The following is a 27,092-nucleotide window of genomic DNA, read 5'->3' as shown; positions in this document are numbered from 1 at the left end:
CGCCCTTTACCCAAAAGACACAGAGTGAGAGACATATGCAAACAATTTAAGGACGTATCACTGTACATATATGATAACAGGCATAAATAAACAGACATCCTGAGATAATCCCCACCAGCATGCACACACTTACTCATAAAGCCCCAAAGTACCTTCATCCATCCAGTATCTCTCACACACATATCTGACTCTTACATGCCTGCTAAACATAGGGACAAAGGAAAATAACTGTATACTTGGCAGGCCAACTTCCTTTGATTGGAGGAGTGCTGCTGTAGGAAACAATGCACAGGCGCTATTAATACACCAAGGAGAAAGAGAATTCCTCTTAGAGGAAAGCTCAAAGGAGCCATCGGCTTGGCTATTTACAGACTTACTGACTGATTGGATGACTGACTGAACTATACTTAACCATCGTCTTTGCATCTTGTCTTACTCAACTTATTCTCTCCAAGGGTTTTGCCTGGGGATGCATTCGTTGCAGTGTGCAAGAAAAAGATTTATTGTTTTGCACATGAAAAATTATAATACAGGCAAGTGTTTAGGAAATGCTGCAAATCTCTACCTGCTTCCACTGCTGTGTTACATCAACACGCTCGTGACATTTGACTGGTGGCAAATAGCTGCCTGGCCACACTTATGATCGCCTCTCCTTTCTAGAAGTGCCCAGTTAAAGAGCATCAAATCCCATCCCACTAAACCCACACAAGCCCAACCTTCATTAGCATAGCTAACTAACTCCCTGAAACAGCAATAGTGGGGGAAACAATGGCAGTTTATTAAAGGGGGAAGAGGAGGAGAAGGAGGAAGCTATTGTTCTGATCGCATTTAGCCGCTGCCGTCACCCTGCAACTGTTGTCACATCTAAGTTTAGCTGGATGCTGGAGAGTAGGAAAAGAGTTTGAAGGAGGAAAGAAGGAGGGAGAGGAGGAGGAAAGGATGGGAGAACAATGCTGCAAAACATCTGAATTTTGGCAAACTTCAGAACCCGAATATTACCAAGAGGCCCACTCACAAATTTCATTGTTTCTCAATACCCTAATTAGTACAATACATATATATTGGAATATATATAATATATTCCAAAGTCTTACGTTGATGAGACATTAAGGAGGACAAACTAACTTATATAGAGGTGAAATGATTTATCAGTGCTGATTTCCATTATTTTGGGACATCGGTGAGCGGACAATTTTAACATGCAAAGCCGATCTTATCTACCTCGGCAAATGTCTAAAAATCAGTCACTAACCTCGGCTCTCCCACGAGAAAGATTTGTCTGACAGATCGGCCCACCAGGTTATGTTTGCATGTTTACAGTTAACAATAGTTACACCACTGTTGCCAATTCAGCAACTTTCTTACTATATTGAGCAACATTTCAAACAAAAAAAAAATTGGTATTGGCCAAAATCAGAACCAGTAAGTAAAAAGATCAGTAATTGGCCATTGGCCAGAAAACTGCAATCGGTGCAGCCCTAGGCTCATATTTTAATATTTTAGATGAGTGGCCTAACATCCTTGAAATAAAAACAACACACTAAAGCAGTAACAAAAAAAATGACCTCTTTGTTTGCTCTTTGGATGAATTTTTAAGTTAAACCAAAATGTAGAAACATGCATCAAAGGTCTCAGGTAAACCTCTTCATTGTTTTCCATTCACAGTTTTGATCTTTTTTCCCCATCAGATGTATAGTACAACTATAAGAATAATAAATAGATAATCTTCAATGTTTACAATGTCTTTTGAATCAGTGCAGGAATGCTAATTTATTAAAATATAATAATTAGAGTGAATCATGAATATGTCTTTGTTGAGATAACACAAAAAAACTCCAGCAGTGCTAAAAAAAAAAAAAAAAGCACTAGACTAGACAAGACAAAAACAGAGAGGAGCTAAAAGAAGAAACAAAGCAAGACCCAAGAAAAAAAAGACAGGGGAAGACAGAAGAGGGAGACAGATTAGCCCAGCTGTCTGCTCATAAAACAGCCGAAGGGTAAGGCGCTAAGCCCTCCAGTGAAAGCAGAGCTTAGGTGGTGACACAGGGCAAGGACCCCACTCAGTCCACGGTGGCCTACAGCACAGGGCCAAAGCCAAAGCAAAGACACATGGATAAACAGTGGGAGATGTGACTCCATGCCTGCAAAGTCCACAGGGCTAAGACGGTCGTGCGGCGTCGCTCTCCCCCCCAGCCAGGAGTGGAGACAGAGGGGTTAAGGCTTAAGGCTTGGCTCCCTGACCAGCCAACAAGGGCCGAGCAGAAATGCTAGACATTGTCTCAGTAGAGTCAATGAGTTCATCAAGAAGAATGTGGAATGTGTGCAACGCTTTGGCTCTTCTTGGAGGAATGCAGAGACCATTGCATGCAGTCTTGACATGTGTCCACTCATAAAAACAACTCAGCCTTATCAATTACACTGTCTCTACTTTCTCCACTTAATGGAAACACACAGTACTGTCCATCTCTGTAGAGCTGCCCTGCTCCTGACCCCTGGTTAGCACCGACATTAAGTGGAGAGGTCTGAGTTCAAAAGCAGAGATCTTTAACCACTCTGGACTTCACACTCAGGCCTCATCTATGACCTAGTGGCAAAGAGGAATTAGCAGCAGCTGTTTTATGAGGTCCCCAATGTGGTGTTGCTCTGTATCAATCCATCAACAGTTTAACCATGAGTTATACATTTACATAGTGTTTCTTACTGATGTAAAAACAGCCTCAGCACTCAGATGGGCAGTAGAGAAAGAAAGGAAGATATAAGATCATGAGTTTGGTTTTTATCAAGAGGTTTACAGAGCATGTCTTCTACATTTCTTACACACATTAAAAATATAGTCTAGTACAAAAATGAAATACCAACACTATCCCAATTCTCCCCGATCTGGGGCAATATGTCATTTGAACCAGGTAGGAAAGACATGGGCTTTAAAACATGGTTTGCTAAAGGTTTAAGCAAAATCTCAGATTTATTTGATAATGTGATTATGATGAAGTTTGAAGATTTGAAACAAAAATTTGACATTCCAACTAAACATTTTTTTAAGTTTTTGCAAATCAGAAGTTTCGTCTTGGGTACTCAAAATTCTCTAACATTGCCTACTCTTACTTCGATAGAAGAATTGGCAACAAATGACCATTTGAAGAAGGGCCTAATATCCCGCTTTTATAACATCATCAAAGACAGCTCCCAGACATCCTCAGAACACAAACGACTGGCTTGGTGTGAAGATTTGAAATGTAACATATCAGTAGAGGAATGGCAGAGGCCCTGTCTAAAGGCACAGACACAATCTATTAATACTCAATTTAAGTTAATCCAATACAAATGGTTGATGAGAACATATGTTACTCCAACATTACTAAATAAATTTAATTCCAACATCCCGGATACATGTGCTAAGTGTGGAGATAAAGGCAGTTTGATTCATTGCCTTTGGGAATGTCCTGAGATTCAGAAATTTTGGAAGGAGGTTTTGGATAAACTTTCACTTATCATTGGTATTGATCTCAATCTCTGTCCTAGGTTGTGTGTTTTAGGAATTTTTCCCACTCAAACTCAAATAAGCAAGGTCGATCAAAAGTCCATAATTTATTGTTTGGTGCAGGCTAAATATAGTATAGCCAGGTCCTGGAAATCTGTAACCAGACCCCAACTAAAAACTTGGATGTCTACATTATCAAGCTCTCTTGCCTTGGAGAAGCTCACCTTTATGATTAAGGGTAAATACTATGTGTTCCAAAAGATATGGGAAAAGTTTTTGCTATTCTTGGAAAATTTAAATACTCATAATGAGGATTGACTGAATGTTCTCTAGCTAATTTTGATTATGTTTTTATTCTCATAGTGACGGTAAGCCTGTTATCTTCAAGTTAATTCCAAATGTACTCACTTGCTCAAAAATGTATGAAACTCATACACTGACGTCGGGATGCATAGAACCAGGGAGGACATTGCCATCACCTCATACCTAGCCTGTGGACTGTGATTAAATCTCTTGGACTAAGTCTCAACATACTCCCCTGAGATATCAATCTTAAAATATTTTGTCTTACTGTAATCAACTAATGCTGGTCACCTTGAATGTTTAAATTGTTAATGTGTTTTCTTTTCTTTTAATTTTGTTAGGTATTTTGTGCACCTGTGAGTTATTTGTCTGTATGTCTCTTTGAATTGTAAAAGACAATAAACAGATTTTTGAAAAAAAAAAAAAAATAATATATATATATATATATATATATATATATATATATATATATATATATATATATATATATATATATATATATATATATATATATATATATATATATATATATATATATAGTCTAGTAAAGTTATGTCATTGATTGCTTCTTTAATGTTTCATGGAGCACCGGATATCTCTTGTAGAGAGGGAGAGCTAGGCAGTGGATCCAGTTTCTAAGAAAGGGGACCAAGAGTTTGTTCTAACTAGTGAGGGATCACTCTTCTCAGATTCAGAGGGAAAGCTTTCTTTATGATGTCGTAAGAGATTTAATTATAAAACCTTGGATTTTGAAGGAGTAGCATGGTTCTTGTCCTTGCTGTGGATTTGAGGAGAATTGATTAAAGGGGTTTACAAGTTTTAAGATCTATCCAGTCATCGCATATTCATAGAATATTTTCCTCATCTCTGGTTCAGAAAGAGCTGAGTCAAGCATCAAAACTCTTAATTTATAGGTTTATCTATATGATGAATCTTTACCTGACGTGATGAAATGTGGATTATTACCAAAGTTCTTCAAATCTAAAGATGTTTGTGCTACATCTGCATTACTTTGTGCTGTAAAATCTTTTGTGTGTGTCGCTCTTTTTAGTCTTTTTGAAGTGTAAAGTTCAAAAGGTCAAGCATGAAGATGTAAGTTCCCTTACATTACCCAAATCACAAAAATCAGGGTGTCAAAACATTTTAGACTGTTGAAGAGGCGGTCAAGATGCTTGCTGATCTGAAGATGGTCTGAAAAATCTTAGTGACTTCTTTTGATTCAGATATGTAGATTGCAGATCATACAGCAAACTCCCCCTGATGGTGATTTTAACCTTCTCCGTAAATCTGAGTTCATACCCACCATGAAGGATTTCAACCACTTGTATCCAGTTCACCATGAGCATTGGTGAAGTGTGGAACATAAACAGACAAGTGAATTGAAAGCTTTTCTTTCAGGTTCAGTTTATTTTTTTCTTTGCCACTCAATGTATCACAAGAATTGTTGCAGATGTGGCCCCAATTTGTTTTTACATTGTTTGCCCCATCTATCATTTATAAACGAGACTGACTGGTGCCCTTAGATTTTGTTTTCCTTACCCTAGCAGCAAAAATGTTGATAAGGACCAGCCTTTTTCACAAGACCAAGAATAGAAGCTGAAGTGAACCTAATGTCTGGTTGTCTTTCTTTATCTTTTCAAAGGTTGTGAAAGTTAACTTTAACACCCAGAAAAGGTTTAACAACAGCAGAACCCCAGAACAAAAGTCTTTCTCTGTTTAACTTGCGTATCAGATCAGTTATTTGACAGGAAGGGTTTAGCTTTTTTTTCACACTATCATCTCAAGTTCAGTGAAGTTAAAAATCTATTGAACTAATATTAGTAATTCTCAAGTAAATTAAATCAACAAAATGTTTGAGTTGAACTTCAATTACATTATGGCTTGCAAGATAAAAAGAGGGACTGATCTTCTCCCAGACCAGATTCAGGATCCATTTAATTTCTCTGTCCCTGTCTCCTATTCTCTTGATTTACCCTAACAGGGTTTTCTTGAGAACTAAATCTACTCAGGATTTATTGTTTTCTTATTATTTCTCATCACTGGAAATTATAATCCTTTTGCCTAATCCTTCTACCTCCCAGATCATATTCATCAAGATCATCCCCCTCGTCTGTGAAAAGCAAGAATCCGGCACAACAGGGAGGTCTAAAGAGATCGGGCACTAAAACAAGGGGGTTTCTTCCAAATCAAATCCAGTTCCTCTGATGTAATCAAGACGAGACGCCAGAGACGACAGTATAATCTCCCTGGGACATGCCTCCCTTGCTTGCATGTTATTAAAAAACAGGGAGGAACAAATCTTTAGATTGAAAGACCAAAAAAAAAAAAATGGAATTATAATAAATCGTAGAAATCTGGGGCAAGGTTGGATAAAGCCTTCAGATACAGATGAGGGGCAAATCTTCACTATGTGTTTGTGTGTGTGAGTTTGAGAGAGTGCACAGGCATGCACTGTAATGTGTCTGCTTTGGTTGATTATAAAATATTTCAATTCACTCAAGATCCTGTCCCTGACCTAAGCCCTCCCTGTCTACATTTGTGGGAGGACAGGAGGGGGGAGGAGGAATATCAGAACTCACTTAGTGACTTCTCATAGTAAAACTGCTATCTGTCTATTTTCTTTTAGACTTTGTGATCCCTTGATCTAAATTAAATGTTTTATCTGCACTTACAAAAAACAGCCACATGATGGCACAATGCAACAAAAGTGGACACCTGAATGTAACCACGGGGCTCGCTATATTTTGCTGATCTTTCCTGCTGACTGTGATTGATAAAAATATCAGTATCATGCATATGTCATCAAAAACTGTGATGTTGACATATGCACCTAGATATAATTAACATTTAAGGTACACAATTAGATGACTGATCCACAAACACTGCAGATAATATTGTGAAATTGATATTGCAGTATAGACATCTACCACCAGATGGTGCTACATAGTTAAATAGTACGACGTTTTCTTTTTTTAATTAGGCTACATCTTCTTTTATCAATCAATACTGAGTCAAGCATATTTTACATTTCTCTAGGTATCGGCTTATTTATGTAAAATCATTATATTTTTATGGCATTTTTTGTAGTTATAGGCCATTATTGTATTTAAATTGTCACGAAAAAACATTTGACGAACTGTTTTATTGTTTTATTAGTTTGTTGTATTCAGACGTAGATATAAGATCAGCTCTTTCTACTTCTTTGAACTCTGACGCTTCTTACACCTTTCCCTTCCTCATTTTGTTTTTGTTTTTCTTCTATAGTAAGTTGCCCATTGTGGATTGTTTTCACTATCTACTCTATCCAATCTTTTCTGGGTCTTTGATTTATGAAAAAAAAAAAAAAAAACATTCACCTGTATGAGTAAAGAAACCTATTTTTTTGATACCTTGATTTAACTTATGTGCTAATTAATTAAGGAGATTTTAGTTTAACACAACTTGCATGTTATGATTCTTAGTCTTCTGATTTTGTGATGTGATTATTTGGGGATATGTGACTTATGTTGTTCCATATTTAGTTCAGTTTATTTTGAGATTCCCTATTCTTCCTTGTCTTCTGTTCTTATATTGTGATTTGTGTTGTAGACTTTCATACATTTTTTACACTTCATATAAATCTTGTATTTTTATTCTGGTAATTACTCACATTCCCCCAGCATTTTAGTCCTGATTTCCTAGCAACTGGCCATGATTCAATTAACTGGACTCACATGGTTCTCATGCCACTGATTACATTCATAGGGTAGATAGTGAAGCATGGTGCACTGCTCCTCTTACTTAAAGGGTCATAGACTCTGTTATGTCCTTACTGTCTACAGTAAATTAGACTGACAAATTGCTTAAGCACCAAGCACGGATTGCTGGGTCATAATCTGTCTTAACAATATAAGTACAGGCTTTGCATTACTGTTTTCATCATTCAGTTCTGTAAAGTATTTTAAGAGAGTTGTCAGTGACACAACACCTCTGCTGACATTTCTACCCATGAAAGAGCTAGCATTTGCTGATAAATTGCCAACCTAGTTTAGCTCTCAGATAAGCTAGAACACAGTCACAACCATGAAGACAGAATCTCACAGCCAGTTTAAATACATTCACTACATTTTGCAAGACTTTTGCAAGTAAAATGCAGCTACAATAAACGAACCTCATAAGCTAAGAAATAAAAGAAAATTACTAGTGTAATTTACATCTTTGCTGAATGTAGTGCACTTTTGAAAGGTGAGTAAACACACTCAACACAAAAGCAACATGTATGTTTAACAGTTTTTACTGGTGTTATAAACACTCATGTGTGACTCTTCAAATCCTGATTAATTGAAACAAACAGGAAATGTGTCACAGAGTTGGAGTTCTGAGTTGAAACTTTTTAAAGCTTTATGTTAAACCACTTTTTTTATTCCTTTCTCCTTTTTTCTGAGTATTATTTTTTTCTTTTTCTCCCCTTTTTCTTTTTCTCTCTTTCTCATTGAGATTTATGTATTTTAATAAGATTATTGATTTGGCTTGACTGAAATACAAGCCAAATCATGCTGTGATTTGGCTTGTATTTAGTCAATTCCATGATAAAGTAACATAGAATTGTTAAATTATCTTCCCTGAATAATGTGTAAATTTGGGTCCAACACTAGGGGCTACAGTCAGAGCCATTACCGAAGCCTAAAATTGCAACAGCATAGGATGACATGCCAGCACTTAACAGCAGTGTGTCTGCCACACCCCACTCCTCTTGACAAGGCCCAGGCTCACACCGAAAGTAGTTAAAGCTGCCAGAGTTACAGAGCAATGACCGGTCTCATTGAAGGAATTGAGAAGTTCGACAGTCCTGGGAAGGGACGAGGACTTCGGGTTACCAAGGCCTTTAAAGTCGGAGAGCTCCTGTTTTCCAGCCCACCATATTCTTATGTGCTGTCGGTCGAAGAGAGAGGTAACTACTGTGAGTTCTGCTTCACCAGGTAAAGAAGCCTAAAAGTTACTGTATTTATTTATTACTATTAATGAATGAATACAACTGGAAATGTCTCTTTGAACTTGAATCTTAACTCAGTAGCTCTAGATCTACCAGCACCATAGAAACTGTCACAGCATAAAATCTATTTTAGTTCTGCTTGTGCTTCCTCTTTCTGTGGCATGGATATATAGCCTACATATCTGCCTAATTACCTGCTAAATAATGTCAAATCCATTACTATGATCGTAATTTCATTATTGTAACAGAATATGAGAATGTGATCAGCATGAATTGTTGTTTCATTAAAACCACCTTATAAATAACTTAGACATTTTCCCAGGATGAACTCGTTCTACCAGTCACAATATGTCCGCATAGGCCCATAAACTAATTTAAAAGTTACACAGTCAGACAATGACGTAAAGTTCAACACATGAACAAATAGTTTGTACTAGTACTCGCTTATTTGGGGTCTAGGCATATTGTAACTAAAAAGTCCACTGCAGTCAGTTTCCTAAGCATTATCCAATGTTTTCTAACCTGGTAATTCATGATAGCACCTTATATATTTCACATATGTCACCATGTCCACAGATTAGTTAATTCACTGAAAATGTCACAGAAATCTGGACTGCTTTGCTGTTTCTATGTCACAGAGACAACTGGTCCGACTTGAGGCCAGATCTATTAATACCACAGAATGCTTGAAAACTCTTCTGCAGGCCACCAGCAACGGCTTGCTCTTGTCCATGAGGCATGACATTTAAACGATTGTGATACAAAACACTCATTGCAGCCTGACAGTGTAAAAATCAGACGCAATCAAATAAATACTTAAATACGGGTTCATCGACTAGTTTTAAGTGACTAACAGGCTAAAAACTGTGAACAAATGACATATGATGTGCAATTTAATAATAGATCAACCAATCTATTTCTTTGGAAGTTGGATAATTGTCTCTACTGGATGCCTTCCAAACTCTAATAAACCTTTCTGTTATAGAAAAGAAGGCTTGGCAAGATGCGGGAAGTGCAAGAAAGCTTTTTACTGCAATGCAAAGTGCCAGGTAGGAAACATTAGTAAAATACATATTGAACATATCAACAACTTTCTAATAAAATACATTTTTAAAGGTACAATTGACAAGAAATTATCACCAGATGGTTGTAGCAACATGTCCAGGTCATACAAAGAGATCACAGAAGTTACAGATGATGCTGTGTGTGTTGTGTGATCAAATGGAATAAACTCATTGAAAAAAGGTTTAAACATGCTTACTAGAATTTATTTAAGACCTCCCACAAAAACCTGATGACAACTTCGACAAGGAGAAATAGGTTGCTTTTATTTCTCAGTTGTGATTTTTGACCATTTTTCACACAGAAAACCTTCAACTCCTGAAGGATCTGTGTTTGCATTCTATGACTTAAACAGCTGGTCCAATATCAAGTTACTTTTTAGCATAACTCTTTTATTTTTAGTACAGCATCTAGTATTCAGCTACAGAGTGATGAAGTTATTCTTTGGTTGGTGTTAATCTTTTCTTCCAATGCAGCTACAAGCTAAACTATGTCTTGATAATGGTAAATTAAAAGAATTCAACTTAAACTAAGTTGAATCTCAGAAAACACTGGGAGGCCACTGGTTGCTTAAGATGTTCTAAAGTTATAAGGTTATAAAGTTAACATATTTCTAATATTTCTGTTGATATAAATTCATTTTCTTTGCTGCAAGGTGCAGTACCTCTATTGCATGTGTAGTTGCTACGTAATCAAAACTCCAGCAGCCCCATGAGCAATAAACTGGATATTAGAGAGGAACATTTCTGCAGTCTTTAAAATGAAAGTTTATTTTTTTCTTTACATTTATTTATCTTCTATTACACATTTATCCAAATGGGCAAGCCTCATTGAGAACCAGAATCTCATTTTTTGAGGAATTTGTTTACGCAAACTACTGCATTAAAACACAACTGAACACAGGAGACAATTGATCCCAGAAAAAACAAATATTTGTGACTTAAATAGTGTGTTGAGAAGGAATTTAAAGAGAGTGAATAAGCTGGAGAGTTTTAGGTGTTGCTGTTGGGGGTTAGAATATTCAGGGACCATTTACCCAGCTCTGATGGGACAGATGGAGAATAGAGGGTTATAAAGTCCTGAGAGTGCAGATTGCACCCTTAACAGGATATAAAAAGAACGACAGAAACCGACTAAGTATTGATTTATATATTAAGTTACTCCAAAGAGATGTTTCTATTTGGATGATGACGTCCAGTTGCCCAAAGAATGCAAAGTGCTTTGATGGGTGAGAGGATTACTTCCTGCGATTAATATTAAAGCACTTTGAAAGACTGTGTCTCTGTGTCAGACAGCTGGCAGAAGCATTCCTGTAAATGATGTCTACATCAACAAAATCGGTTTCTACAAAGAAACCGGGCTTCAGTTGTAGTTTGTGTAAATGTTGGTTGACACAAGAATCAAAAGAGAGAGTTTCATCAATAATGCCAAAGTCTGTTGCAAACTGTAAAATAGATATACCTGCTGACATGTTTTCTTTCTTGACTGATCAAGTGTGAGGTATTTTATGTGCTTTTATGTGAAGAAAGGAGACTGGGCCATGCACAAGCTGGAGTGTTCAGCCATGAATGCATTTGGAGAGAACTGGTGCCCGTCAGACACAACCCGCCTTGTTGCTCGAATCCTTGCTAAGAAGGTTGGTCTCAACATGAAAAAAAAAAAGTATTTTTGAACTGTTTCAACCAAGTACTTTTTTTTAATAACAATATGTCAAATGTGCTTATCCCAAATCAGAAAATGATGAAAGAGCGATGTGTTTCGGAGAAGATGTTGCTCATTGAAGAGCTGCAGTCGCGTGAGTAAAAACTTTTATTACATACTGGTAAAGAGGTTAAAGGCTTTTTATTGCAACTAGACTTTTACTTCTGTTATCTAACGCAGCAGAGGTTGAAATATTTTGAAAAGAAAAACTAAATTTACTTTAAAAATATGGCACAATGCGGCAAAGTTCAAAGGGTATAAAGACTTTATAATACACTGTATAAGTATTTTTATAGTTAAATGGTGACAAAATGGAAACATTGAAATATTTACCTCACTGCAACAGATTTAGAGGATGAAGATAATGAAAAAAGAGAGAGAACCGACACAGACATTGCTGCCCTCCATCGGTTTTACCCTAAACATTTGGAGTTGCCTGACCACAAAGACCTGCTTACACTCTACTCCCAGGTACCACAAAGACTTATTTATTTCTTGCGTTTTACTGATTTAGGTGTGCAGATAGCGTTTTTCTTATTTTTCATTTATTCCAATGGTCTGTATTTAACAGGTTGCCTGTAATGGTTTTACAATAGAAGATGACGAACTTTCCCACATTGGTACTGCAGTCTATCCAGAGTAAGAAGAAATCCTCATATGCATGCTAACAAGCATGGAATGCTGTTATAACATAGTAAACCTTTTTAAAAAATCCAGTGGCAAAACTGAAAAGACTATTGCTGAATGGGGTTTATTGGTCTTGTGCTCGTTACATGGTTCCCTTCAGACGAGTGGAAAATCACTCCAGTATCTTCAGAAAAAAAATTTACGTTGCTTTATTGAAATCTGTAAAATCTAATTTTAACATCAACCAAAACATGACTGCACAGTATTCTTAGAGCTACATCTGTTGTTCTATTTTGCTTTCTTGACCATCCAAAATGATAATCATAACAGTACTACCACATGTATCGCATCTAAACAAGAATGTTTCCTTGTAATCTGCAGAACTTCACTATAAATCTTTAGAAGTTTCTATGACTCCACCATCAGTTTCAGCCTCCTTGAGGAGGAGAAAACACCATGTATGTCTCATAAGCTTGTCAGCGTCATGAAGGGATGAACATCACTACATGTCATTGCAGCAAATATTCAAACCTGCCATTAGGTAGACATGTTTTGCCAAGTGCAATTAGAAGTCACCATGACTACTGCAATTAACTATTAATTCTCCAAAACCCTTTCATGTTCACTCTTTTCTCCTCCATCCATGTATACAACACAGGACTTCTTTTTCATCTGTTATGTTATGCATTAGAACTCACAGCCTTCTTGGTCTCAGTAACTTATTACTGTACAGTTTGGAGGCATGTGTGTGCTTCTTCCCAGTCAAGAACCTCTCTACAGAGTTAAAAAGAATAGATGTTATCAATTACTCATGTTATTGCTGTGATCAATGTTACGTAAAACATGTGTTTTATCCAAATTAAAGCTGTTATTTACAAGCTGTTTTTCTCCCACAGTGTGGCACTTATAAACCACAGCTGTCTTCCCAGCGTCATAGTAACATATAATGGCACATCTGCTGAAGTCCGGGCAGTGCAGGACATGAAACCTGGAGATGAAGTGAGGAAAAGGCATGCATGCCACTAAAAGAGGTCACATCCTGTTCTAGTGCTGCATCAAGTGTGTGGGGAATGCTTGTTTTTTTGATGACTTATAGTTTGTGAGCTGTGTTATAGACTTAAGTTGAGTGAAAGAGTTTGAGCTGATCCACTGGAAAGTTTACAGGAAAATACAATGACGACAATGATTTTAAAAGTTTCATTCTGCTACTGTCTTAAAATAATTGACAAATAATTAAGTCATTAACCTTAATCTGGGGTTGGCATTTAGCATTTAGATGTACCACATGTCTAAGAAATCGTTCTGCAGAATTTTAGTCATATCTTTAAAAATGCTCATGTTCTAGAAAATATTCAGCCAGGTAAATGGAAATTCACTCACGAGTTTTTCAAGGTAGCAGGGTGAAAGTGTTGTATGACAGGTGGTTGTTTCATAATGTTATATTTGTAGGTGATTATAGGGCAGCAAATAATAAATATAATTTCAAAGACAGAGAACATGCTCTGTGGTAAATGTGTGTGTGTTAAATCTCAACCAGGTTCTCATCAGCTACATAGACCTCCTTTATCCAACAGATGATCGAAACAACAGGCTGAGGGAATGCTACTACTTCACCTGTGATTGCTTGGAATGCAAAACCAAGTCCAAAGTAAGGCACAAGGAATAGTAAATGCAAAATAAAATTTCAGCCCCCTCCACATTTATTGGCACCTCTGGTAATGATTTGTGATAATACATTTAAGAAGTATTAATAATGTATTATTATCTCAGAGTAAAAAAAAAAACTGCAGTTAACTTTTTCTTATTTTATGAGGGAATGTTTTAGTTTTATGTATAAGACCTGTTAGGGTTGCTAGCAAAAGAGCGCCATAGATGGATGTCTTTTGTGCCTTGATAATTAAATGAAGATTTTCTGGCATGTTTCATCCACAGGATAAGGCAAAGCTGAAAATTCGCAAGCAGAGCGATCCAGTTGAGCCACATGTGGTCGACAACATGATCCGCTACGCCAGGAACACTGTCAGGGAATTCAGGGCCCTAAAACATGTCAAAAATATCTTTTCAGGAAAGAAGCATTATTATCTTTTAGATGATAAATATATAAATTTTCCTTGCCATGCATCTTAAAAAACGTACTGCCTGAATTAATATCTAATGTCCTTGATAATATTTACAAATGACTGATGCGCATCTTTCTTTAAAAAGGCAAAACTGGAAGAGCTAAGCAAAAACTTTTAAAGACTCCTGTGAAGCCTTGGCTCAGCTTGTGTGTATGCATCCTTGACTCAGCAGCACCTCCTAGTGAGTTGTTGGACATGTGTGAGCAGAGCCTGGAGAAAATGGGAGCGGTCTTTGATGACTCCAACGTCTACATGCTCCATATGATGTACCAGGCCATGGGGGTTTGCATTTACATGCAGGATGCAGATGGAGCTATCAGATACGGCGAGAAGATCCTCAAACCTTACAGGTATCAAAATACAGAGGTGATAAAATGCTGTGCAGATTGGTACAGTTTTGTTTTTGCCATCTTGTTTTCTTGTTTAAAAATGTGAATGAATAAATTAACATTACAATTATTCAATTAAACCATTTATCTGTAGGGGTCCTTTTTTAATTTTATATTGGATGGCCTGGACTGCTTTGAAAAGGCATCCAGGCCTTTTGAGGTTTTTGTTGCATTGCAACAAGGATTTAATGTCAGAGACCAAAACAAATTGGTCTCAAAATGTGAAGAGCAAGAAAAATGATGCATAGTTTTTAAAAATGTTAGAATTTAAACTTTAAAGCACTGCTAGATTTATGTTTAACCTCGAATCAATTCTTTGTTGAATTCAATTTAATCTCTATCATCTTTGCTAATTTAGAGGCCGAAATCTTTGAAAAGCATGTTTCCTTTACCAATGAATTCACACTTATGGGCTACTTTTGTGTTGGATTAATAAATAAATATATGAACCTTTGTAGTCTGAATCTACTTTTAATCTGACAAAACATACTTTTCAAGGACTCTGTAAAGTAATTTGGTTTTCATTAGCTACACTCTACTTCAGATTATTGTGTTAATCGAAGCATTCACGTTTTTGTTTTGGACAAGTAGGTTTTTAAGGGGGATTGAGGAAGGGTTTATGTGCTTTTGCTTATTTTGTAGTTTTTCACTTTTGTAGGAAATAAGCACTTTCTGTAAATCAGAAAATTTACATAAAATATATACTTCTCTTAAAGTTTTATCAAAACCTTTCTCTTTTTTTCTTTTTTGGAACATTCATAATCTAAATTAAATGATTACAGACTTTTGCTTTCAAGTTTTAATATTTCTTCAGAATTTCTTCCAGTTCTTTTAGACCTGGCCATAAGAGTATTCTTTCTGTCATATAAATAAATGTGCTAAAGATGCTTGTTTAGCTCATTTAATCATTTCTGTAAATTTGGTGTGCATAATTTCTCTGCTGCAGCAAGCTTTATCCCCCCTACTCGCTGAATGTGTCATCAATGTACCTGAAGATGGGCAGAATCTACATAAATATGGACAGGAACTCAGAGGGCACCAGTGCTCTGAAGAAGGTAAGATGGATTTATTTAAACTCTGCACAAAGTGGCATTTTGTGTTGTTTTCTTCTGATAAGACGACGAAATAAATAGTAAATGCGATGTTTGCACAAAGCACTGTTGACTGGATGTTTAGATTTGGTCCTAGATTTGATTGAACTGTATTTACCATCAGTATTTTTGTCTCATTTTATTGGTTACAGTCAGCGTATGTAAGCATTTGTGTTGTTTAACCTGAATGTTTTGATGAGGGAGAAAGATTTTGTTGACAAGAACTTTGATAAGAATGTTTTGTTGTCTAATTAACAGTGACACAAAGAAAATACAGCTGGAAATTTGCTGACTTTACCTGTCACAAGTTAATTATACATCTATGTTGAAACTACATGAATTACTTTAAACAAATATTTTGTTTATTGGATAGGCAATGGCTATAATGGAGGTGGCTCATGGAAAGAACCACCCTTTCCTCAAAGACTTACGTAAAGAGATTGGACAAAAGTGAAGACAATTTTGGGACTGATTTGATCCGGGCTTCACAGAACTGTGAGATTTGGGTTTTTTCTTTTTTACTTTGCTCATGAAGAAGAATTTCCTGACTGTAAAATAAATAAATAAATAAATAAAAAATTATCAATATTAGTAGGTCAATATAATGAACACAATTACTCAACTGCCAGAAGTGTTTCCAGAAGTGTTTATAGAAGTATTCACTCAGCCTTTAAATCGATGGAGGTGTTTCAATCACTGCCATGGACATGCATACTGACAAGTGAGTTTTGTGTAGAACTTTCCCTGTCAGCATGAACCCCTGACCTCTGCCAAACACCGTTATGATAAATTATACAACGAATAGAATGCAGAGTTACAGACATCAGTGCCTGATCTCACTGTTGCTCTCCTGGAAAAAAAATAAATAGAAGTCGCTAAATATTAGAAGGGTGCAGACACCTTCTAAGAAGACCTGAAGCTGTTTAAGGTGAAAAACACAGAACATTTTTATACAAAAGCCAATTTATTATGGAACAGATTGTGAAAGTATGTGTAAAAGTAAGCATATGTACACTGCATGGCAAAATTCACATTATTTAAATGTCACTTTTTCTCTTTCTTTAGACTTAATTTTCACCTCTTGGTATTTTTTGGAGGTTTTATTAGTTACTTATATGTAATTTTTAAAAAATTCTACAAAATAAATTAACAAATCCGGTTCATGCTCAACTCACATAATGGAGCAGTAGCTGGTCTGTGTGCAAAACAAGGCTACACCAACCAATCAGGTGTTTTGTCTGGAATTACAAATTCATATCTTGTACATGTTTAGAAGTCCAAGAATGAATGTCTCACCACAACAGGGATCATGTTGTTTATAAATAAGAGATAAAACACAAAAGAACAGTTCAATTCAGGGCCTCAGAAATTAAAGAAAATAATGCTTTTATTGCATAATAAGCAAGTACAACAGCTCAATACATGTCTGGGGTGAGAAAACAGAACTTTATGCACTGAAAATGCATATTCAGAAACATATGTACATATAATTTGAAGCAAATTTTGAAGGTTTTTTTTTTTCCAAAACAAAAGAGAATGGAACGTGGGGCAAAAATTAAATATAAAACAAACTGGAATGAAGTGACAAAAATACTGTTGAATAGAAAAGAAGTGCAACAAAATAAACCCTTGAATATCAAAATGTTATAAAGCTTATACATATTTGGGATCACATACTAAAATATATACACTGAAATGTAAAAATGCATGCATAGTTTATGTTTCGGTATTTTAAAGTTACCAAGTCAATAAAAGCAAACTATATAAAACATTTAGACATGACCATTTTGTACAGCGTAATAGTTAGCTTAGGTACAATTCAGAAAAGCAGAAACATATGGGTTTAGGGTTTTATAACTATCAGATTTTCTTCTCTTGGAAAGATGTATAGTGCCTTTTATTTTGTTCAGAGTAAAAAAGCAACATGATTGAAATTTTGAAGCAACAAATTAAATATCAAATTTCTTTTTTTTTTTAAGAAATCAACAAATTCAATTTCAGTAAGGCACAGTTGTAAAACCATTAATTATCTTCAATTTAAGCACTATAAAGGTTTGAAATATATAACAAAACAAAAATATATTATTTCTGAAATGTTCTTGTGTTTGCTTAAGCTCACACAAAACATCTTAGCTGGCAAATCTTCACATGAAAATTGAAGAAATCTAAGGAAAATTTCACCAAAAGCAGAACAAGAAAAGGTTAAGACAAATTCAGAAGAACAGCATGTCTGCCAATGGCAAAGTGAAGGTGACCACAGTCTTCATAGAAATAAATAAAAACACTTGTTACAATATTGAAGTAAAAAAAATTGCTGCATTAATCATTATTGTGTTGAAAACAAATGAACACTTATACTCAATTTGGCAAACCAGAGTAAAAATGTAGTTTAGAGTAGTAATACTGCTGCAACCTACTGTTCATGCAGCATATTGCAGGTCCTAACACTGGCTTTAAGATTGTTGTAAAAACATGTAGCAGGTGGGAAACTTCCCACATTCACGCTCACAGCAACAAGCTGCCTGTTCACCTGACCTACAAGGAGACAACGCAGCTACATGTATGGTCAACAGAAAAACGACAGAACCAAAATGCAATGGGAAAAACAAAGAGTTAAATCTGAATATGATATGGAAAAGTGGTTAATTTTGGGGGGGGGGCTACACTTTTTGAGAGAAGTCTGCTTTGAACTCCACTAAAATGTACACAAACTGCTAAGTAGAAAGGTACCGATCTCATCGTCTAGTTGGACACTGAGGACTCCTGCTCAGATGAGGCGAGAGTTCTTGAGGAACTGAATGAGCACCTGGTAGACAAACTTGTACTGGGAGATGGTCTGCACCATCAGCATCCTCTGATGTCTCAGCTCTGACAACATGGTGGGAACTTCCACTGGCTGAAAGGAAACAAAGACGATGGAGGTTGATGTTAGTCATAGAAAAGAGATACATAAAAGGCCCATTAGGTTTCCTGACGCCCCTCATATTTTTAAATGTTTTCCTTGGTGACTCATACTACAGGTTTATTTCCACCACGCTGAAACTAGTGCACCGACTGCAGCTTAGTTGCAGCCATCATCTACACACCTCATTGTGCTCCAGGCAGCTGATCATAAGCTCAGCCAGGATCACCACACCGGTGCGACCCACGCCGGCACTGCAATGCACCACCACTGGAGGATTAAGGCTCTTTGAGGTATCCAGCATGGTGTTGGTGTGCCTCCTCACAGATTGAATCTGCTCCAAGTAGGCTGGAAAAAAAAATAAAAAGAAGAAGAAAAGATGGGCGTTCTGGTAGGTGGCGTCTTTAGACACTGATTAGTAAAAGTATTGACAATAAGACAAGTCCTCTCACAGAGAAAACCAGGAACATATTCAGGACAGCCCTGCTCAGGCCAGTCGGTGTACTGCAGGTGCCAAACCGTCCTCTCCTGGCCGGACAGCAGGTGTTTGACCTTCAGACCTGTGGTGGCGTAGGAGTTGTACTCTGTTCGAAACTTGGTGGTCACCTTGAACTTGCCGTAGGTGGCAGAGTTGTGTTTGGAGCCCAGTTTGGGCCAGTAACGGTGACTCTTGGACCTGCCGCCCTCCTGGGTGAAAAATTGATAAAAAATAGTGTATTAATTATTTACTTCGGTCATTTGTAACCTTTTCTTTCTTTTTCATTTGTAACCTTGCACAAGTCAATAAACATAATGCTGAAGAAACAAAAGACAAAACTAATACATCAATAATACTCTTGTCAATGGCAAATAAGCAAAGCCTGAAGTGGACATGTTTTTTAGTGCTGATTAAAAGAAACACATTGACCACAATAGCGGTCAAAAGACACCTGTAAATCTGGAGGGGTGGCAGAGACAAGAGCTCATGTGGGACAATCTGTCAACAAGACAACTATTAGTTGTGCACTTCAAAACAACATTTTTGAAGGGATCAGGATGCCGGTCTGAGTTTGTTGGAAGATGGATGAAAGAAAATGAAAAGCAAGGAAATCTGTTAGAGACTGCAAAGGACTTGACTGGGCAGCAACTCCATCCTGTAGCAGGGCAATGACTAAATACAACTTAAGTAGTTCATTCAGTTGTTTGTTAGACTTGTCCAGTCAAAGTACAGACTTAAATTCAGTTGAGAATCTGTGTCAAGACTTGAAAATTGGTACTTTCCACCCAATATGACCGACTAGCCATCTTGAGCTAATTTGCAACAAATTTTTTTTTATCTTTTTAAGATTTTAATTTGTAAAAGAGTATTCATCACCTCCTTCTTCTATTTTACAATTTTTGTCTATCACAAAAAATACCAATAAAATATATTAAAGATTGTAGCAAAATGTAAAAAAAAACAACCTCTAAGTTTAATGTGCTTTTACCTCCTCTGCTGTAACCATAGCGATGACGTTGACGCCCTGCTCCCAGATCATCTGCCAGAAGTCACCACAGGTGTTGGCCAGTGGGCCTTGCGTGGCAATGTAGTGCCACTCCTCCCCTCTAATCATAACCTGGGAACAACAACAGACAAAATCCAATAAGAAGGTATTAAAACAGCTAATACATTTCAATGTCTTTAAAATTTGATCTAGATTAGAAGAAATTTAATACCCTTAATTGGCAGATATGTGAAATGCTCTGATAGTTTCCTTATGTACCACTAGAGAGCAGTATAAGGAGTTCAAATTCAAACCCAAGGTTATCTTATACTCTTGCTAATTCCTTTACTGGTAATAAAATGAGACACAAAGCAAAATCAAAACTGACAAAATGTAATCTTATGAAAATTCCAGAGTGTAGCATTGTTGCGTAACAAGCACATCACAGCAGATTCTTCAAGCAACCTTGTGATTTAACATAGAGTCATTTTTACTAGTAGGGAGGTCAGAGGTTACGAAGGTGTACCTGTGATTAGGCCTATTTAAATAAAACAAACTATTGTGTCCTACAATTTGCTGTGTACACTGAGTTTATCTTTCTCAGCGTTGGAAAAAAATGAGGCCAACTCAAGTCACTTAAGATGTTTGGAGTTTGGACAACATTCTTTTGTAATTCTAAGAACTTGGAGGGATTAAAGTTCTGAAAGCAATGACTGCTTTTCACACTTTTCTCCGAAGTAAAACCCAACTGATCAGAGAAGAAAACTAATTAACTTTATTCTTTACTTAGTTTAGGACATGTGATATTAGTGCTGCACAGGGGCTTGACTTTGTTGTCTGAAAAGTTGTACAAATGAACTTGATCTTTGAATGTTTTTTTTTAAAGCAACAATTTTTATTGTTTGGATTTGTATTCATTTGTTTATAACAAAAACTAAAATAACCCAAATTCAGGATGTCTTGTTCTCAAAGCAGACACATCATGTGCTACCACACAGCCTTTCTGAGCAAAAGAAGGATAAAACGGCTCACACAGAAACAAAGTAACACTTAACAACTCATTAGAAAACTCTGATTTCTGTCTGCTCACTGTTCTGGCTACAGTAGTATGTGAGTATGATAATAAAAAAAAACAATGAATAGAATCAGATAATCATATGGAGGATGACACATGTCAAAACCATATTTTAAAAAGATTTTTTTTCTTAAATGCTTAAACTATATTTTTATGCTTACCTGAAGAATGTGAAAATAATAAAATAGTTACTTTATGCTGAATTGCAGAAATTTTTTTTTTTTTTTTTTACTTTTGCACTGAGAATAAGGGATTCCCATCAGATGGGGAATGTTTATGTGACAGCAGTGTCACATAAAGATGGCTGCTGCGATCTTCCCTAAAACCATTTTTCCATCTACCATTGATGCACTGAACTCACCTTGATATGTGAGGCATTAATGTAGCCCGTGTTGTTCTCTTTGTTGGGTACCAGTTCGACCCGGTTCTGCTCATACGGGACAACGTCGCGGAATCGATTGCGCTCTGCGTTTTCGGGCAGCGTTGCCGTGGTGAGAAGGCTGTCGGTACTCTTCTTGGGCACCTGCTCGTACTCTGTGAAGACCCGGTCCTCCTCCAGCTTCAGCTCTAAGGTTTCACACTGAAGATGATCAGATGGAAGAGGTTAGGTTACCCTCTTACAAACCATTCATTACAAGAGGCTGTTAAGTCCCGAGCTTTTTGGAGCAAGACCTTTGGTATCAGAGAACCTCACACATTTAAAGTGCATTGCCACTGCTGAAAGCAAAGTAGAAGTCTACAGCGTTCATTATTAAGACCGTATGTGTTTATTAGGCTAGTCATGTCTGGGAGGGCAGACTATCTTTTCTTTCTTTCTTTCTCGCTCACACTCTGCCGGGTCACATTCTTTACATAGCAGCCAGCCCAGAGACGATAAGCTGCACCATGCCACGCGTTCCACAGCCCACTTAGGGGATTGCCCCCGTTAGCCTGGCAACCTGGCTAACGTTAGCCTGGGACAAAAACTGGGTTTCACAGCCCTTCAAATCAAAAATGGAGCAAACAGAATAACGAGTTGAAATTTTTGATTCATGGTAAACAAAAGTTTTACAAAAAATGTATAAAATGCTTGGAATTTAGCTTGGTGTGCTGTATAATTGGCTGAATGAGTTTGATATCAGTCAAGTGGTTCTTTTTCCTTCTAAATAAATATTTGTATGACATTGGCTGCCAATCATCTTGTTGGAGTTCAACCAGCATGATTATTCTAATTCTTCAATTAGAAGAATCATGTTAACAAAACAATATTTTGATGAAAGCAGAGATTTTACCCGTTCGTCTGACGTCGACTTGGCACCTTCCTCAGCTTGATTCTTGGCGACGGGCATCCTCGCCACATAAAGGCCGTTTAGCGCCGCCATCATCAGCGGCCTCCTCATGGAATCCACGGACATCTTCTGTCTTTCCAGCGTCTTCAAGAGAGAGGAAAATCCAGGTGTCATGGTTACTGGCAGCAAAGGCAAGTGACCTCTGTTGCCACGTGCGTACGAACAGAACTGGGGATGGAGATTTTAATGCCAGTCCCTGGATCAAAACTTGCGGTAACAGTCATTGTTCCGTTTTCTTTTGCCCATATTTATCTTTACTAACACACTTTTAAATGTCTGTTCTTCTTTATTTTATCCACCTACCTCTAAAGCTTCCTTTCTTACAAGGAGCTCATCCACTTTTGTCAAACTCTGAGCAACATTGCACAGTCCCTCCTTCCAACAAGGATTACTTTGCCTAATCTGCAACGCTGTTAAGCCATCAAGACAGCCCCGCCTCCTTCATCCTCTGTGGGACAGTCAAAACAACAGCTTGAGGGCTTGAGGGTCGGGGGGGTGAGTACCGCTACATATCAGATAAGCCAGCAGGTAGATATATGTGCGAGCAGCTTCGGACAGGAGTAAAGCCTTTTAGAGAGAATTTCAAACTAAACCTGCATCCAGGTCAGTAGTACAGAGAATGGTTTGTCACCAACAAGTGATTAAATCCATTCCAGGATTCAAGCGTGGTGTCGAGGACACCCCACTCGAAAAATAATCTAAGGGATTTGTACAGGCTTTTGGCTGCCCGTGGGGATTCAAAGGCCAGTGCTGCCTTGTTATGTGCTGAAACCTAGATTACTGCTAATCAATAGCTGTGAGACCAGCAAGTAAACAACAGATGACACCATTTAACATCTGTACCAGGATAGGTTCATTTGTCCAATTAAAGGTGATTCTGTGCCTAAATAACAAATACTTGCTAAGTACAATTGGAAATGCAAATATAATGAGACTCAATAACTCATATATACAAATTATTTGCATTTTTGTGGAAGATGAAGGACCTTAAAACACGACTCTAAATAATACCGTCAGTTAACCCATAGAAAAACGCAACTGAGGAAGAAAGTTCTCAGTATTTGCATTTAGTCATAAAAGAAGTTTTTTACTGTTCTTAATCCAGTACTATTATTATTTTACTGAATTAATAAGAGTATGAATCCTGTAAAGTGAGACAAAACTTTTTTTTTCTTGAATAATTATTTGCTGAGTCCACAATTAACATCAACATAATCTTGCAAGTACTCATCGCCTTCAAAAACTGCAAAAGTCTTAAATCTTTTAGAATGGGGACGTCAGATATTTAAGTGAGAATCTGTAGCATATCTGATCGAACTTGAACTTTTTGTAGAATGGGCAAAGATTTCAGTCCTGACAGCTGTAAGGCTGAATACAAATGCACAAAACATGCACAAATAATCATGGAAACTATTTTTCCCCCACAATGATTCACAATGCGTTTGCCTCACACATGAAATCCAAATGAAATACATCAGCTGCGATTGCAATGTGAGAAAAAGCGAAAACGTTCTTACCCTTTGCGCAATCTCCCTTTCCACAATGCTGTCTTCCAAAGAGAACATCTCGGACACCGGCCTCTCTTTCACCGGCTCCTTCCTCACTCTCTCCTTCACGCTGGTCAGGTCTGGTTCTGAAATGGATGGGCCCAACACTGCTCCGTTTACCCCGCTCTGGTCCCCTCTGGTCAGCGTCCCGCCCCCACCAGCACCACTCCCAGTCACAGGTCCGCCGACACCTTGTGTCAGAGTCAGGTCCATAGGTCCTTGATTGCAGTGTGGTGTCTGATCGTGGTTATGGTGGTGCGCAGTGCTGTGACTGGGCCCACGGATCTGAGAGCTGGCATTAGTTCGAGGAGGGCCCGGGTACTCTGGAGGGGGTTTGTTAGGCATTTTAGCCAGAGCCGCCTGGAGCTGAGCGCTGATGCTGATGTTGTCGTTGAGGCCTGGGATCTGAACATCCAGCTCAGGCCTCTCTTCTTCCTCCTCCTCCTCCTCACTCTCACTACTGTGTATGAGCATGGTGGCATTGGAAAGAGTCTTTTGATGCTGGTAAGCCACTCCTGTAGGAGGTACCACTGCAGCCTCAGGTGCATTTTGGGAAGGTTTCTGCATGGGAAGCTCCTTTGGCTGCTGAGGTGGCGGCTGTTGTTGGGGCTGAGGTTGAGATGGCATCACTTGCTCTCTGAGAGTATTCCTCCGATGAAGAGCCGTGTTCATACCCTTCATCGCCAAGCCTTCGATGCCACCTCCTCTCATACTGCTGATGAACTCCATGCTGTGCCTCTTGTCCAAGGCAGAGCGGTGCTTAGCGCCTGCCGTTAAAGGTTCACTAACTTCCTGCAGAGACTGATGCACCACGGCCGAGCTGTCCGGCTGGAAGGTCTTGACTGAGAGCTGCACCATGCGGGTGACCAGTTCTGGGCTGCTGCCTCCGATGCAGCGATGCCGGTGGCTAGCCAGATCTGGTGTGCTGGTCGCCGGGCGGAAAGAGCTAGAAGGATAAGGTGGTGGAGGTCTTGACATATGGTTTCTTAGCATATTAGCATTAACTGCATAATTTCCCATGCTGGCTCCTTGTTGTTTGGTGTTTGCAAGCTCCGGTGTGCTAACAGTGTGAGAGATTGAGCTTCCAACATCTCCACTGCTGTCTCCAACACCATTAATGCAGGGCGAATGACATGGACCATGGCTGTTGGCTGGGCCCCCTGAATGGTGTCCATGGGACACTGGCTTACTGTAGCTAATCTGTAATAAGAACAATTATTACAGATTACAAAAACGTAAGGCTTATTTTACCAGAAGGTGAAGAAAAAAAGTTCATAATCTGGGATTTAGCTCTACCTGTGGAGCGTAAGGTCCAGGGTTGGGTCCTGGGCCATGATAGGGGCCCCTCTCTCGCATTTCTGGCTGGCTGTACACCAGAGCCTCTGGCTTACGGTAAGCACAGGCATTGCTAATGTTCAAACTGCGCAGTGACTGGCTGTGGAGGTCGTGGTGAGTGGGGACGATCCTTCGCTTCTGCCGAATGATCGCTTCATACTCAGGAGTGGGCCTGTACGATGGAGCGATGATGGCACTGTGGCGGTGGCTGGGGATATAGTCCGGACACATGAGCTCACTGCCTGGGATGCTGAGGTTGGACGACATGGGCGAAGGGGGGATGAAAGTCTGGGAACGATTGAGGGAGCTCAAACTGGGGCTGCTGTACATGCTCCCATTGGGTACAGTCCCATTTCTGAAGGTAAGATCAAGACTGGTCTCCGACTTGTAGTAAAGGTCCTCATGGAAGATGCTGTCTGCAAGACAGAAGAGACAATTTTAGGATATAAATCTGCAAAGTGTGGCGTCATATTTCTATAGGCCCCTTTTTCACCGTTTTAGGGGAAACATGCAAAACACAATGTTGTGCAAGACTGACTTCCCATACAGAGATGTGAAAATGTGAAAAAGTTTTGAGGCAAAGCCTTTTTGAAAGACACTGCACATCTTTCTTGAATGAGTTGTAATAAACGCACTATTGTGAGCAATTTATTGTAGAAAACAACTGTTTCAAAAGCAAAGGAGAAATGACCTATTCTCTTCAGAAAAGTATTAAATCTCCATTTATGAGCAAAAACGAAAGACAACAAAGAAAGCTGTAGGCAGAAGACTTTGTGTTGTTCCCATTTCTATTTCTCCTTTTTAAAACTAATGCTATTCAGTTTGTGGGAAAAATGCAATAAAACCTCGAATAACGAATGCGATTTTATATATCCTTCTTGTTGGTGGACAAATTGAATAGTAAAAACGTATAGCTCTTTATTAAATCCAGAGGAGTTGAAAGCATTTCACAGGGGCTTCAATCTTTTCCCCTGAGCCACAGTATAATTGTCAAACTGTTTTGTTTTTATTCTTCAGACTATAGCCATACCAACAATATGCTTTCCCCCTTGGGATTAGTAAAGTATATTCATTCATTAAATCATTCATTTATTTATAATTGATGCACCTAAATAGTACCAGTGTTCACATGCTAGAGATGCTGGTCGAGAGATCGGAGACTCACAGGCAAATCACTGGCTTTTCACAATGTGATATTAAGAATAAATTTTGCTAATCATTTAGCACAGTTTTATAATTAGGCTTTACAAATATGACCAAATGTATATTATGGTAAGAAAAAGCCTTTAAGCCTCTAAGCTGTAGTTCTATACATATTTTGAAATTTACAATGCTTATATAGGGTAGATATAATCTGATAGGCCAACAAGCAAAACACTGGTGTGCAAGTCCAGGCGTTTTTTTGTTTTAAAACTTCACCCTCCTCCGCTAGATGTAAGCCAACTGTTTCGCCCCCTTCACCTCTCAAATCAACATGTTGTCCCTGATTCTACCAAACACACAGAAATTGTGTACGTAAAGCTCAGAATTCCAAAAAAAGGCAGCTTAAAATCTTTCCAAAAATATCTCACTTCCCTACAAGAAGAGTTTAGAAACAAATGAAACAAGTAGGAGCTAAATGACATTGTTAACTAAGAAAAATGTCAATAGTATCATTTTATTTGAAAGCAAAGCAGATGCACAATCTTGGTCCGCA

General features: G+C 38.0%; 2 protein-coding genes across 2 annotated transcripts in view; one reads left to right on the top strand and one right to left on the bottom strand.

Moving 5' to 3' along the window:
- Positions 1 to 8,482: 8,482 nt before the first annotated feature.
- Positions 8,483 to 16,325, top strand: LOC122825298 (N-lysine methyltransferase SMYD2-like). Its single transcript, XM_044106592.1, has 12 exons — positions 8,483 to 8,742; positions 9,742 to 9,805; positions 11,344 to 11,454; positions 11,553 to 11,613; positions 11,866 to 11,990; positions 12,091 to 12,158; positions 13,043 to 13,145; positions 13,684 to 13,794; positions 14,079 to 14,199; positions 14,442 to 14,616; positions 15,602 to 15,710; positions 16,120 to 16,325. Exons 1-12 carry the CDS (start codon positions 8,573 to 8,575, stop codon positions 16,198 to 16,200), a joined length of 1,299 nt encoding a protein of 432 aa, XP_043962527.1. The 5' UTR covers positions 8,483 to 8,572; the 3' UTR covers positions 16,201 to 16,325.
- Positions 16,326 to 17,115: 790 nt separating this feature from the next.
- LOC122825297 (tyrosine-protein phosphatase non-receptor type 14-like) overlaps positions 17,116 to 27,092 on the bottom strand; it is a 37,037-nt gene continuing 27,060 nt past the window's right edge. The window contains exons 13-20 of the mRNA XM_044106591.1: positions 25,358 to 25,812; positions 24,032 to 25,261; positions 22,458 to 22,598; positions 21,548 to 21,766; positions 20,115 to 20,243; positions 19,101 to 19,335; positions 18,833 to 18,996; positions 17,116 to 18,642 (exon numbers count right to left, since the gene is read on the bottom strand). Coding sequence (XP_043962526.1) covers positions 18,514 to 18,642; positions 18,833 to 18,996; positions 19,101 to 19,335; positions 20,115 to 20,243; positions 21,548 to 21,766; positions 22,458 to 22,598; positions 24,032 to 25,261; positions 25,358 to 25,812 — 2,702 coding nt within the window. The 3' untranslated portion in view covers positions 17,116 to 18,513. The remainder of the gene's footprint in view (positions 18,643 to 18,832; positions 18,997 to 19,100; positions 19,336 to 20,114; positions 20,244 to 21,547; positions 21,767 to 22,457; positions 22,599 to 24,031; positions 25,262 to 25,357; positions 25,813 to 27,092) is intronic.

The sequence above is a fragment of the Gambusia affinis genome, linkage group LG22, assembly GCF_019740435.1.
Source record: "Gambusia affinis linkage group LG22, SWU_Gaff_1.0, whole genome shotgun sequence".
NCBI classification, from domain to species: Eukaryota; Metazoa; Chordata; class Actinopteri; order Cyprinodontiformes; family Poeciliidae; genus Gambusia; species Gambusia affinis.
This window is presented reverse-complemented; position numbering and strand designations above follow the sequence as displayed.

Coding starts and splice junctions, on each gene's coding strand:
- LOC122825298 (XM_044106592.1), top strand. CDS start 8,573: ATGACCGGTCTCATTGAAGGAATTGAGAAGTTCGACAGTCCTGGGAAG. Junction 13,146..13,683: donor ACATGAAACCTGGAGATGAA/GTGAGGAAAAGG, acceptor AATCTCAACCAG/GTTCTCATCAGCTACATAGA. Junction 14,617..15,601: donor AAGATCCTCAAACCTTACAG/GTATCAAAATAC, acceptor TCTCTGCTGCAG/CAAGCTTTATCCCCCCTACT.